Consider the following 14,822-nt stretch of genomic DNA (forward strand, 5'->3'; position numbering starts at 1 on the left):
AACAAACAGAAAATATATCTCTCAGTTCTTTGACTGTGATGCCTTAGAAGAATTCTAAACTCAGGGCTTAAACAAAGATAGTTAACATAAAATCTGTTACCTTTTCTGGGCCTAGAAGAGCTTACATCTTCATAAAATTATAAGATGTGTATAAAACTAAATTTTTGTCAAATTCCAAATTTTAAAAATAGAGACATCAAAAAATTATCACACTTACGTCACTTTTTAAGCTATGGAAGACAATAATCATGATTTGGAATGTGGTAAAACACTATAGAATGAATTCTTAAAGATCAACTTTTTTCTAGCATGCATAAAGATAACTAACACTAATCAATTTCAGTAACTTTGTGTTCTCATTTTAAGTATATATACACATTAATGAGGTAAATGAACCTAGCTCAGATATAAGGAATCGGCATTTGGTAGAAAGAAAATGCCTAGACAGACCTGGATTTAAATCCAGTCTTGGTTTCTTACTGTGTGGTCTTGGATAAGTTATTTAATATCTCTGAGCTTCGTTTTCCTTATTTGCAAAATGGGGATAAGGACATCTGTCTCATAGAGTCCCTGTGAGGATAAAATGAGATAAAGTATAGCAAGTATCAGCCATGGTGCCTGGCACATAATAGGTAACCAACATTAAAAGGTAATTAACATCCTTCAAACTATCGGAAGGCAGGAAACAATGCACATTATTCCCTTACACTGGAATAGATTTAAAATGAAAACACATCAGATACAGATTTGGGCCAATGTAACTCTGAGTTATACAGATACCATATCTCAGGTTTTTCCTAACAAACCTTCATTTATATCTCCAATTAACATAGCTAATAGTCACCTTGTTGTGAGCAACCACTTTGAGGGCAAAAGTTGCCAAATAAAGTGAATTCATGACAAAACTGAGTTGATTACGGGATTCTTCCAAAAAGTCTTCCAACCCTTCATACCAGAGTCTTTTAATGTCTGACCAAATCATCCCTAAAAAAAGGAAGGAAAAAAAATCAAATAATGCTCTTAACTCAATAATAAACTGAACACTACTTTAAAACTCAAGATATTAAATAAATAACACTCGTATCAGCTATAGCTTCATTCAGAAGAAAAAATAACTTTTTAGTAAAAAGTTCTCAAAATTTGAAAGAAAATAACTATAAGTTTTATATGACAGTATCTTTCTCATAAAAGAATTTTAATAAATGTGAAACAAGCATAAGAAAACAAATAAACTGATGCTAAACACCCACACACACCCACACACACCCACAAAGGCTCAGTTCCTGATTCTTTTCTTTTCTCTATTATGCTCACTCCTACAGTGACCTCATCCAGTCTAATCTAATGGCTTTAAATACCATCTATGGGCAGATTTTCAAATTTATCTCTCTAAACTCAATCTGCATTTATAGAATTAATATCTCTAACCCTCTCTCCTAAACTCAACTTGTATACGAACTTGACTACTCTACATCCCCAATGGGATGTCCTAACATACCAAACTGAACTCTTAATCTCTACCCCCAAATTCACTGTACCTTGAAGTCTTCCCCTCTCAGTTGATAGAAACTTCATCATTCTAGTCGCTCAATCCAAATTTCCTTGAATCATCCTTGACTCTTATTTCTTTTAATCCACACATTCAATGCAACAACAAATCCTGTTGGCTCTACTTTCAAAATATATTTAGAATCTAACCCTTGTCACTATCTCTTCAACTTCAAGCAACCATCCTGTCTAGCCTGGATTACTGAAATAGCCTACCTGGTCTCCCTGCTTTTATACTGGTCTCCTTTTTTTTTTTTTTTAAAGATTTTATTTATTTATTTGAGAGAGAGAGAGAGAGAGAGCACATGAGAGGGGGAGGGCCAGAGGGAGAAGCAGACTCCCCGCTGAGCAGGGAGCCCGATGTGGGACTCGATCCTGGGACTCCAGGATCATGACCTGAGCCAAAGGCAGTCGCTTAACCAACTGAGCCACCCAGGCGCCCTATCCTGGTCTCCTTAAAATCTATTCTCAACTCAGCAACCGGAGTAGTCCTTGTAAAAAATGCAAGCGTGGAGGCTGAGGTCGAAGAGGTTGCTGCCTGTGTTCTCCTCTAGGATTTTCATGGATTCCTGTCTCACATTTAGGTCTTTCACCAATTTTAACTACTGGGACTTAATCAAGATAAAAAGCTTTTGCACAGCAAGGGAAACAGTCGACAAAACCAAAAGACAACCAACAGAATGGGAGAAGATATTTGCAAATGTTTTATCAGATAAAGGGCTAGTATCCAAAATCTATAAAGAACTAATCAAACTCAACACCCAAAGAACAAGTAATCTAATCAAGAAATGGGCAGAAGACATGAACAGACATTTTTCCAAAGAAGACATCCAAATGGCCAACAGACATGAAAAAGTGCTCAATATCGCTCGGCATCAGGGAAATCCAAATCAAAACCTCAATGAGATACCATGTCACATCAGTCAGAATGGCTAAAATTAACAAGTCAGGAAACGACAGATATTGGCGAGGATGCGGAGAAAGGGGAACCCTCCTACACTGTTGGTGGGTATGCAAGGTGATGTGGCCACTCTGGAAACCAGTATGGAGGTTCCTCAGAAAGTTGAAAATAGAGCTACCCTATGACCCAGCAATTGCACTACTAGGTATGTACCCAAAGATACAAATGTAGTGATCTGAAGGGGAACCTGTACCCCAATGTTTATAACAGCAATATCCACAATGGCCAAACTATGGAAAGAGCCCAGATATCCATCAATAGATGACTGGATAAAAAAGATGTGGTAGGGATGCCTGGGTGGCTCAGATGGTTAAGCATCTGCCTTCGGCTCAGGTCATGATCTCAGTGTCCTGGGATCAAGTCCCGCATCGGGCTCCCTGCTCAGTGGGGAGCCTGCTTCTCCCTCTCCCTCTGCCTGCTGCTCCCTCTGCTTGTGCTCTCTCTATATATATCTCTGACAAATAAATAAATAAAATCTTAAAAAAAAAAAAAGATGTGGTGTAAATATACAATGGAATATTACAGCCATCAAAAAATGAAATCTTGCCATTTGCAATGGCATGGATGGAACTAGAGGGTATTATGCTAAGTGAAATAAGTCAATCAGAGAAAGACAATTATCATATGATCTCACTGGTATGTGGAATTTAAGAAACAAAACAGAGGATCATAGGGGAAGAGAGGAAAAAATAAAACAAGATGAAACCAGAGAGGGAGACAAACCATAAGAGATTCTTAATCATAGGAAATACACTGAGGGTTGCTGGAGGGGAGGCGGAAGGATGGGGTAACTGGGTGACGGACATTAAGGAGGGCATGTGATGTAATAAGCACTGGGTATTATAAAGACTGATGAATCACAAACCTGTACCTCTGAAACCAATAATACATTCTATGTTAATCAAAAAAAAATTGTAGAGAACTGAAATATCTAAAAAAATAAATAAATAAAATTAACAATAAATAAAGTTCACTTAATAGCTCTCATCAAAAAATCAAACAGTGGCGCCTGGGTGGCTCAGTCGTTAAGCGTCTGCCTTCGGCTCAGGTCATGATCCCGGGTCCTGGGATCGAGCCCCGCATCGGGCTCCCTGCTCCGCGGGGAGCCTGCTTCTCCCTCTCCCACTCCCCCTGCTTGTGTTCCCTCTCTCGCTGTGTCTCTCTCTGTCAAATAAATAAATAAAATCTTTAAAAAAAAAAAAAAATCAAACAGTGGCGTCTGGGTGGCTCAGTAGGTTAAACGTCTGCCTTCAGCTCAGGTCATGATCCCAGCGTCCTGGGATCGAGCCCTGCATCGGGCTCCCCGTGAGCTTCTCCCTCTCTCTGCCTGCCACTCCCCCTGCTTGTGCGCTCATGCTATCAAATAAATAAATAAAATCTTAAAAAAAAATCAAATAAAGATAACACCTCTTGGGGCGCCTGGGTGGCTCAGTTGGTTAAGCAACTGCCTTTGGCTCAGGTCATGATCCTGGAGTCCCTGGATCGAGTCCCGCATCGGGCTCCCTGTTCGGCAGGGAGTCTGCTTCTCCCTCTGACCATAACCCCTCTCATGTGCTCTCTCTCATTCTCTCTCTCTCTCTCAAATAAATAAATAAAATCTTAAAAAAAAAAAAAAGATAACACCTCATAATGGTGCTTAACTGCCCCCCCCAAAAGAAACATAGGATTCAGTTGTGTGGTCCTTCCACTCCATCCTAAGTGTAAACTTACCCCAGATCTCTTTTCCCTTGCTACCGGGTATATGTTTTATAGTGATCCAATAAACCACGTGATTTGAGCATCAAAAAAAATTGCAAGTGTTACTTCCCTTCTCAAAACTCTGAAGTAACTCCCAGAGGAGATAGGATTAACTACAGGTCTGAACTCAACCTATGTTACTGTCTACTAAAGGATTTCCTTGGAAACATACTACATTAAGAAAAATATGGAAGGTCAGCTGTGTTCAACATTGTTATAAAACAACACTGATTGTGGAATTGCATCTGGACTGGGAGGACTCTAAGTGGCCTCACAAACCCTGAAGGTATACACAGCCAAGCCTATAAAAAGACATGTTGAAACTGATGAATCACTGAACTCTACCTCTGAAACTAATAATACACTATATGTTAATTAATTGAATTTAAAGAAATTTTAAAAAATAATTCATAACTGAAGTATATAATAATATAATATCATATATATAAAATCTAGTTTCTCTATGGGCTGCTTGACTACTTATTTGTCCATTCCCCAACAGTATTTTTTGTTACATTAGTGTTATGATTAATATGAGTGTTCCAATTTTGCTATTAAAAAAAATCATTGTCTATATGATTTCCTGGAGTATTTTGAATATGGTAGCTTCTAATATACCTAGTAAGTTTACAGGATGGTGAATCTTTACAATGTCAACTCCTCAGTCAACAGTGTGTGTTTCTTTATTGACTTTAACTCTATTTGTGACATTTAAAAATTTTTTATCTATAATCTTCTTAACAGATTTAAAAAAAAAGACATGTTGAGAAACACAGGCCTCGGCTTCTCTGTGTGATGTCTCTCTTCACTCAAGAATGTGCTTGCAGTGGGAGGAGCTACACTCTTGGGCTTTATGAGGTAGAGCTGCAGCTAGATTTGAGGCTTCTCTAGTTGGGGTAGCCCACGCCCATCCCGTACAACTGAATATGCCCACAATGGGGCTGGGAAACAGCCCCAGACTTTTCTAAGAACTGCCAATAAAGATATATTTGAAGCTGTAATGTTGACATGTTGTACTTTCCTGTCTTGTACCCTTCTACAAAGCTAATAAGTAAACCAGGGCCAGGTTCCCACCTATTGTGTACTGCAAGTGTGAATGTCAACGAGGACCCAAGATCACCACTATTGATTGTGCAGAGTGGGTGCCGCACCTTCCCTTTTATCTCATGTCACTCAGAGTCAAAAGTAATTTCTTTACCATGGCCTGCAAGGCCCTATATCACTTCTCCCCTCTGGCATTCTCTCCTATCCATCTTTCCTTTCACTACTTGTCACACCGGCCTCTTTGCTTCCTTGCCATCCTCTGAACACACAAGGCTTCTGCGTTAGGGTGTTTACATCAGCTCTTCCCTCTGACTGGAAGCTCCTCACCCAGATATCCATTTGATTAACTCCTTTACTTCACGTCTTTGCTTACCACCTACTCTGATCATCCTATTAATAAACTGCAAACCCCATGTCCTCCACTCCCAACTCCCTAACTCTGCTTCTATCTTTCTTTTCCCTTAGTACTTAACACTTTTAAACATTGGGTATAGTGTACTTATTATGTCTATTATTAACTGACTTTATTCACTCCACTTAGAGGAAATTCTTCAAGAGTAAGAATTTTTGTTTTTATTAACCAATGTCCTAAATGTCCTGGATGGCTCCTAATACATAGTGGGTGCTCAAAAAATGTGCTAAATGAATAAATATACACAAATAAAACCCAAACAAATAAACAAACAAAAATCCCTTCCCCTTTTTTGACCAGAAATTCCTCCATAATTAATATATTCCTAGGAGTACCAGAGAACAATATTATATTCTAGGATAGTTTTATGATAAATTCTTTCATAAGATCTTTTTAAGGAGAATAAACAGTAATAAAAAAATAGAGTGCTGCAACATAACATATGGGCGGAGATCAAGTTAAGCCAGTCAGAATCATCCTCTGGCTTACCAGTAAGCAGAATAATTCCCCTAGGAAGCACATGAAGCATTCTTGAAAAACTGTTTATAACATCTTAATTACACAGTACCCATATTTTATGCAGAAAACCATTTTTAAATATTTGCAGATCTGATAGGGAAAATACTTTTAAAAATTCCACTTAGATGAGCTTCTATTTAAAATGAATACATAAAAACTATCTGAAAATGTTAAACCATTCTTTTTTTTTTTAACTCAAATACTGTACCACTGAAACATTAAACCAAAACAGATGCTTACAGAAATAAGTGTTTTATTTCTGTAAAATGCAATATTATAACTAAAAGGAACTCTTGACAATAATTACAAAAGGAACTGGACAAGATTTTTGATTAAAAAAAAAAAAAGGCAGCGGGGCCTGGGTGGCTCAGTCGTTAAGCATCTGCCTTCGGCTTAGGTCATGATCCCAGGGTCCTGGGATGGAGTCCCACAACTGGCCTGCCTGCTCAGCAGGGAGCCTGCTTCTCCCTCTCCCTCTGCCTGCTTTTCTCCCTGCTTGTGCCCTCTCTCTCTCTGTCAAATAAATAAATAAATAAAATCTTTAAATATATATATATTTTTTATACTAGCTGTTCTATTATATTCTAACAGTAAAAAATTAAGTAAAAGGATACCACTAATATTCTGTGCATTCATCAACACATTATTTCCATTTACCTATGTGTTTTTTATAATTTAACCCTACTTTTCCTGGAAAGCTAAGGAAAAGAACAAGAAACAAATGTACAAAAGTCAGCCATCGTGAGTCAAAAGTCACTGCGTTCACTGCGTGAAATAATACATTGAATGAGGAAGTGCCTTTAGATAAGCAGGCCAATGATTCCTACATGTTTCCTTAGAGCAAGTTCAGATCTACATATCTAAGGAAACCCAGAGTGATCTAATTACATAACAGGCTTAGAAGATGTCCTTGGCGAGGTTTATTCAGATCTATTGGTTTCAAAGCAGAAGCTGTGCTGAGAAAAGTAAAACACTTCCAGGAATTTTACTAGCTTAATGCACATTACACTCTTCTACTGAAGCAGAATATGGTTAGAAAATTAATCATATTGTATGTGCATGAATATTCAATAATGTCATTGAAAATAGGGCCATCATGATTAAAAAGAAGTAGCAATAGTTTTACCATTATTATGAAATTCCATTACAGCAGCAATATTTACACTATCCAAACAGTGGTATAACTCTGAGTTCAATGAGTTTTTACTCACTGCTAAGAAATATAAATTTTGGGGCGCCTGGGTGGCTCAGTTGGTTAAGCGACTGCCTTCGGCTCAGGTCATGATCCTAGAGTCCTGGGATCGAGTCCCGCATCAGGCTCCCTGCTCAGGAGGGAGTCTGCTTCTCCCTCTGACCCTCCCCCTCTCATGTGCTCTCTCTCTCTCTCTCTCTCTCTCTCAAATAAATAAATAAAATCTTAAAAAAAAAAAAAAAAGAAATATAAATTTTAACTTGATCCTTACACAGACTTAGGAAACCTGAATCTTACTTACAAAACAAAGAAAAGATTCTTTCTTTCTCATGACTATTTAAACAATAGTTTACAGATAAATGATATAAAATTTCCTTTCTTTATTACTAAGATATATATAACAATCTTTCAGAAGTAGTTTAAATGAATAGAGGGAAAAAGTGCTTCTTAGAGATTCCATTCAGTATAATATTTTTTAACCCATTCAAAAAACAATATAAACAAGTTTTTCACTAGAAAGCTCTATAATGATGCAATTTGGAATTACATATGATAAAGTATAAATTACTTCCTAAATTAAAATATTAAATTTTAGATAAAATAGCAGAAATACAGGAGAGAAAAATATTAACAAGAAGAAATTATTTAATTCCCTTTAACCTAGAACTCAGATGTGTTATTTTTACTTTATCTACCTAATTTTAATTTTTTTTTTTTTTTTTTTTAAGATTTTATTTATTTTCGAGAGAGACAATGAGAGACAGAGAGCATGAGAGGGAGGAGGGTCAGAGGGAGAAGCAGACTCCCTGCTGAGCAGGGAGTCTGATGTGGGACTTGATCCCGGGACTCCAGGATCATGACCTGAGCCGAAGGCAGTTGCTTAACCAACTGAGCCACCCAGGCGCCCTCTACCTAATTTTAAATTAATGCACAATGGATTGAATACTGCTAAAAGTAAAACTCTGATTTAAATCAAGTTGCTTGAAATGAACTAACTTCCAAATAAAAATAAAAATTCCAAAACATGCAAATTATTTTTATAGCTGAAGGAGAACTAAAAGTGAAAATGATACACTAATTTTCTCAAATTATTTAATGGTTAAATCAATAAAGAACATATTGATCAATCAGTGGTTTATACCATAGAAAATACTAAATTTTAATATCCCTTTATTCTATAGCAAAGAGGAAAAAGACAGGTGAGAAATACTGAGTTGAAAAATAAGGCTAAAAAAGGAAACAATCAACAAAACTAAAAGGCAACCTATGGAATGGGAGAAGATATTCACAAATGACATATCAGACAGATAAAGGGCTAGTATCCAAAATCTATAAAGAATTTATCAAACTCAACAGCCCCCCAAAAAAATCCAGTCAAGAAATGGGCAGAAGACATGAACAGACATTTCTCCAAAGAAGACATACAAATGGCTAACAGACACATGAAAAAATGGTCAACATCATTCAACATCAGGGAAATACAAATCAAAACCACAATGAGATACAACCTCACACTGGTAAGAATAGCTAAAATTAACAGCATGGAGATTCCTTAAAAAGTTAAAAATAGAACTACCCTACAACCCAGCAACTGCACTACTAGGTATTTATCTAAAGGATACAAACATAGTGATTGGAAGGGGCACATGCACCCCAATGTTTATAGCAGCAATGTCCACAATAGCCAAAATATGGAAAGAGCCCAGATACCCATCAACAGATGAATGGATAAAGAAGATGTGATATATAGATATAGATATTGATATAGATAGATAATGAAATATTACTCAGCCATCAAAAATAATGAAACTTTGCCATTTGCAATGACATGAATGGAACTAGAGGGTATTATGCTAAATGAAATAAGTCAGTTAGAGAAAGACCATATGATTTCAGTCATATGTAGAATATTTTTAAAGATTTATTTATTTATTTGAGAGACAGCATGCAAGCAAGTGCGGGGAGGGGCAGAGGGAGAGGGAGAGAGAAACCTTAGCAGACTTCTTGATGAGCTCAGAGCCCCATGTGGGGCTCGATCTCATGACCCTGAGATCATGACCTGAGCTGAAACCAAGAGTCAGTCGTTTAACCGACTGTGCCACCCAGGGTCCCCTCACTCATATGTGGAATGTAAGAAACAAAACAGATGAACATAGGGGAAGGGAAGGAAAAATAGAATAAGATAAAAACAGAGAAGGAGGCAAACCATAAGAGACTCTTAACTATAGGAAACAAACTGAGGGTTGCTGGAGGGGTGGTGGGTGGGGGATGGGGAAATTGGGTGATGGGTATTAAGGAGGGCACTTGATATAATGAGCACTGGGTGTTATATGCAACTGATGAATCACTAAATTCTACCCCTGAAACTAATAATACACTATGTGTTAACTAAATTGAATTAAAAAAAAAATAAGACTGAAGATACAGAGGGAAATAAAGGAGATGTCATTAAAAGACCATAAATAGACGAATGTGATTGTATCTCAACTCTCCTCCATCCCCCACAAAAAAGGGCAAGAGCTGTAAAAACTGCAGAAGGTCATTTAAAATATTTATCATACAGCATAATACTTATAAAAAACAATTTTCAGAAAATAAAGTATCTTATATTTAAAAACCCTGTCATGGGCGCCTGGGTGGCTCAGTCATTAAGCGTCTGTCTTCGGCTCAGGTCATGATCTCAGGGTCCTGGGATCAAGCCCCGCATCAGGCTCCCTGCTCGGTGGGAGGCCTGCTTCTCCCTCTCCCACTCCCCCTGCTTGTGTTCCCTCTCTCCCTGTGTCTCTGTCAAATAAATAAAATCTTAAAAAAAAAAAAATTAAAAAAAAAAACAACCCTGTCATATCTAAAGAGATCGGGGTATCATTACAAAGAACTGGTTCATACTGAATGAGTCACCAGGGAATCCTTTAAATCTAAATTTAAATAATGTTTCTATAATAAAGATAAAGATGTAACCTCGTAAGTTCATAAGTTCTTAAAAGGAAAACTAATGGTATAATAAAACAAAATAGTTAACTCTTCAAATGCAAGAAAGTATAATATATATCACATTTCAAAGTACCTAAGAAAAGATTCATACTCTTATACCAAAAAAGCATTCACCAGCACAATTTTCCTGTTTTAATGATAACGAAAAATTTTAGAGACTGAGAATAAAGAATTTCTCACTTCCATGTAATTAAGTAATATTAAATAAGAGATCTGCTGCCTTATCAAGTTCAGGATCATTTATCGTTACAAAAATGTTAGTTAAGTCTTCCATGATCATGAAAGTGTTCAAATTCTTGCTGTGTAAACAGTTTAAAATTATAAACTGAACACAGATGTTTGTAATACCACCAAGCAAGGGAGAATTAATGGGCTATATAAAAGCAGAATCTTTTGAATAAACTTGACACTTACCAATAATCCACAGTATAAGTAGATAGTCTATTCTTTCAAGGGCTGGCCCCATTGTGTTTTTCTTATCCTCATTGTAGACAAGAGAGTAGAGGTTTAATAACAGCAGGAATGTGAAATATGATGCTCCATGAATAATAAATTTCATAAAAGGAGTGTGAATGATTCTGCCAAACTGAGATTTGGGAGCTATCAAATAACAAAGTGACAAAACTGGCCAAAAGATGCCAACTGTCAAAACAGTCATTATCTTCTTACAGGTGGGCTTACGTCGGTAACCTGACATCTGCCCAAACCAAACAGTGTTCAGGAACTGCTGGCAGTTAGACTGTGAGACAAACTGGAAAGAACACACACATACACAAAAATAAATAAATATTAATAATTATTAATGAATAATTATTCTGTTAATAATTATTAATAAACAATTAATACCTATAAACATAATTTGAGAATACCATTATTTAACTTATATTCAAAGTGTTACTATTTCAAAATCAATTCTATACAGTCCACATAATTTTTTGTTTTTTGTTTTTCTTACATGTAATAAAAGAGTGTAGAGGTTGAGAGCATAGACTCTGGAGCCAGATTACCTGGATTCAAATCCAGGCTCTGACACTTAATAATTGACCTTGAGCAAGTCTTTAAACCTCTTTAAGCCTCAAATTTCCCGTCTATAAAATGGGGATAATAATAGTCTCTACTCATAAACTTGTGACGAGGATTAAATGTAAAACTCTTAGAATAGTGCCTGATTCATAGCATGTAGTATATAAGTATTAATATTAATAGCCTACTTAGCCATTTTGCAAAATAAAGACTCTCATAACATTTGTGAAATTTCAAAGTTAACAACCACAAACCAAAGGAAAAAACTTTTGTCTAGAAGAACTACTGATTTCAGTTATAAGAAACCAAGATACTAAGATAGCAAAGCAATCCAAGTCTAAACATCAGATATATTTATGCTCCATGAAAACATTGAGAATTTCTTAAAATGTATTATACTCTTAAATCTGCTTAAAACTAAATTCTGTGTAAGAAAAAAAGGAAATATATTACCAAATAAGAGGGAAATTCTAGTTCAAGTATAGGAATCAATTTATCAAAGTTTACAAAGCTTCTTTGTTTACTGATTTCAGAAGCAGTATTTTCCCAATATAATGCTCATGTTGTGAAGTATAACTTAAGGATTCTGGTAACTGTGGATACAATAATGTGATCAGGTTTGAAATTACCATAGCACAAGTGATCATAATGTCATTCAGATAGTAAATACTAATTGGTCAATCTTCTGTTTTTAAAATGATTTATCCTGGGCACTAGGTGGCTCAATCCGGTAAGCATCTGACTCATGATCTCAGGGTCCTGGGATCGAGCCCCGCGTTGGGCTCCCTGCTCAGCTTGGAGTCTGCTTCTCTCCCTTTCCCTCTGCCCTTTCCCACCGCTCATGCTCTCTCTCTCTCTCTCAAATAAATAAATAAAATCTTAAAAAAAAAAAAGAAAGAAAGAAATTTCCTAATATACTATACTTGTTTTTGGCAGTTAAGTCTTAACTTCATTCTTCATTCTTCTGCTCAGATTCCAGTGCTCTTAGGGGATCTTAATTTGTCTCTCAAGATGAAATACTGGGGAGAGAAATAGCTTTTCCTCCTACCAACTACCCAGTTTAGTGGCATCCCAAACTTAGTGGTTTCTCCCTTCCCCCCAATATCAAAGGACTGACTGCTGTCCTTGCCATCCCTCTATATAATGATGATTTAATTAACAGTAATGTTAAATATGCAATTTGAAGAACAAAATTTCAACTAGAAATGTTTTAAGTCTGTGGTGGTTTTAAAACATTGATACAAATTCTTTGCTCCTCTTCTCATCAAGAGATGGCTTATCAATGTTTCATACCCTTCAATTCAACAAAGCTGTGATTGCTTTAATCAGTAAATTCTGGAAGAAGTGATACTATGTGACTTCTGAGGGTAGGTTTTAAAAGGCCATGCAGCTTCTACCTTGTTTGAGGAACACTTGCTCTTGGTGCCATTAACTGCCATATGAAGCATCCTACTACCCGAAGTTACCATGCTGTGAGGAAGCCCAGGCTACATGTAGGCACTCTGGGCAGCCCTCAGAGGCTTCTTAGACTATCTCCTCACAGTCAACCCACCACGATGACCATGCCCCTCCGTGATTCCAGTAGTATGTGCTCAGGAGGCCCACCCTCTATGGATCCAGCCGGCCCACTCAAGAGCTCCCTGTTGGAGTCCTCAGCGGCTGCTCAGGCACCCAACATTTGAGTGAAAAAGCCTCCAGATGATTGTAGCCCCCAGTCATCTGAGCTATCTCCATCTGAGACCCTAGACATACTGAAGCAAGGACAAATTATCCAACCTTGCTGTGCCCTTTCCTAATTCCTGGCCTACACAATCCAAGAGCATAATAAAATGATTATAAAATTATTATAAATGATTATGAAATACTGTTTTATGCCACTAAGTATCAGGAGTTTGCTATTCAGGACAGATTACCTAAACAAAGTCTACCAACTATTTGGGAAGATATTATCCTCCCCTTTGATCATATCTAGAAATCTAGTTTAAAAAACTATTTTCATTCATCCTTAAAATTACAGAGTATTTTCCTTTCAAATAAAAATATTATTACTACTCCTTGTTTCCTTGCATCTTCTTTAGAATGGAACATATGGTTACATCTGTGAGTCCTCAGGTGATATATATATATATATATATCAATCATTAGGAAACTGGCTCTTAGTTTTTCCTTCCCTAACCAGGATAATCTCAGGTCTTTCCACCTTTCTTTGAGGTTCTTTTTCCAATCCCTTAAGTTGATTTTATATCTTGTTGTCTCTTTATTCTATCACTTTCTAGTATTTCATGTCTATTTTAGGTTGTGGAACACAGAAGTAAATAAATTAACCTAAGATCTAGTCAAAATGTATATTAGAGGATGATTACATCAGGGGTTCTATATTGTTTCTATTTATACAGATTAGTGTCGTATTTCCTTTTTAAGCACACAGGTATGTTGTTGATTTATAATCTTACAGTTACACTGTCCAAAATCTTGTGTTTAATTTTTTCCTATAAATGTTTTATCTTAATCAAGAACCTTAGAGTACTAGAAAAAGCATAGGATTTGAAATCAGAAATCTGGATAAGTGACATATTATGTAGGTAATGTTAAACACCTTAAAATTCCTGTACCAATTTCCTGAGTCACAAACCATTATGAGGCTCAAATTTTCAACCAAAATAATACAAAATTCTGCTCCAGCACCAAAGGTCCTATATCTTGCCTTCCACAATTATCTGTCTCAGGTCCCATTTTTATATTAATACAAATCTGATAAGCAAGTTTTATTCCAACATCTATATTAATAATAAAAATAATGGGCCTTAAGGGCGTCTGGGTGGCTCAGCTGGCTGAGTGTCCAATGAGTTTGGCTCAGGTCATGATCTCAGGGTCGGGAGACTGAGCCCTGCGATGGTTCTACACTGACTGCGGAGTCTGTCTGTCCTTCTCCCTCTGCCCTCTCCCCTGCTCGTGCTCTCACTCTCTCATGCTCTCTCTCTCAAATAAATAAATCAAATCTTTAAAAAAAAATAATGGGTCTTAGAAAAAATATCTTAAAAGTATCATTTACCAATACCTCATACTATCAACTGGATATCATTACCTACATAGAAACACCCATATTTAGTAAATTATCTCAAAAAATGAAATTTAAAATGCATACCTTCCTTCTTCAAGTTCCTGAATCGTGTATTGTGTGTGTGTGTGTGTATGTGTGTGGGGGGGGGGAGGGGATTAGAAACAGGTATTTCCCTTAATAAGAGATGATGCCAGTAGAGCCAGATTCAACTTAGTTATCATATCATGTGCTTCTCCACCTTTGGGTTTCAATGAATTAACAAATAAGAACCAGGAAACACACTATCTGATACTTTACTTTTAAATAGAAAGGAACTATTACTATAGAAAGCGCT

General features: G+C 36.6%; 1 protein-coding gene across 5 annotated transcripts in view; it reads right to left on the reverse strand.

The window, feature by feature from the left end:
* Window positions 1-14,822, reverse strand: part of TRPC1 (transient receptor potential cation channel subfamily C member 1) — a 70,470-nt gene that overhangs the window by 16,629 nt on the left and 39,019 nt on the right. For all 5 annotated transcript variants that reach the window (XM_032408535.1, XM_032408533.1, XM_032408538.1 and 2 more), the window contains 2 exons: window positions 10,819-11,155; window positions 845-984 (listed from right to left, as the gene is read on the reverse strand). In XM_032408535.1, coding sequence (XP_032264426.1) covers window positions 845-984; window positions 10,819-11,155 — 477 coding nt within the window. The remainder of the gene's footprint in view (window positions 1-844; window positions 985-10,818; window positions 11,156-14,822) is intronic.

Source organism: Phoca vitulina, unplaced genomic scaffold (genome assembly GCF_004348235.1).
Source record: "Phoca vitulina isolate PV1807 unplaced genomic scaffold, GSC_HSeal_1.0 scaffold10, whole genome shotgun sequence".
NCBI classification, from domain to species: domain Eukaryota; kingdom Metazoa; phylum Chordata; class Mammalia; order Carnivora; family Phocidae; genus Phoca; species Phoca vitulina.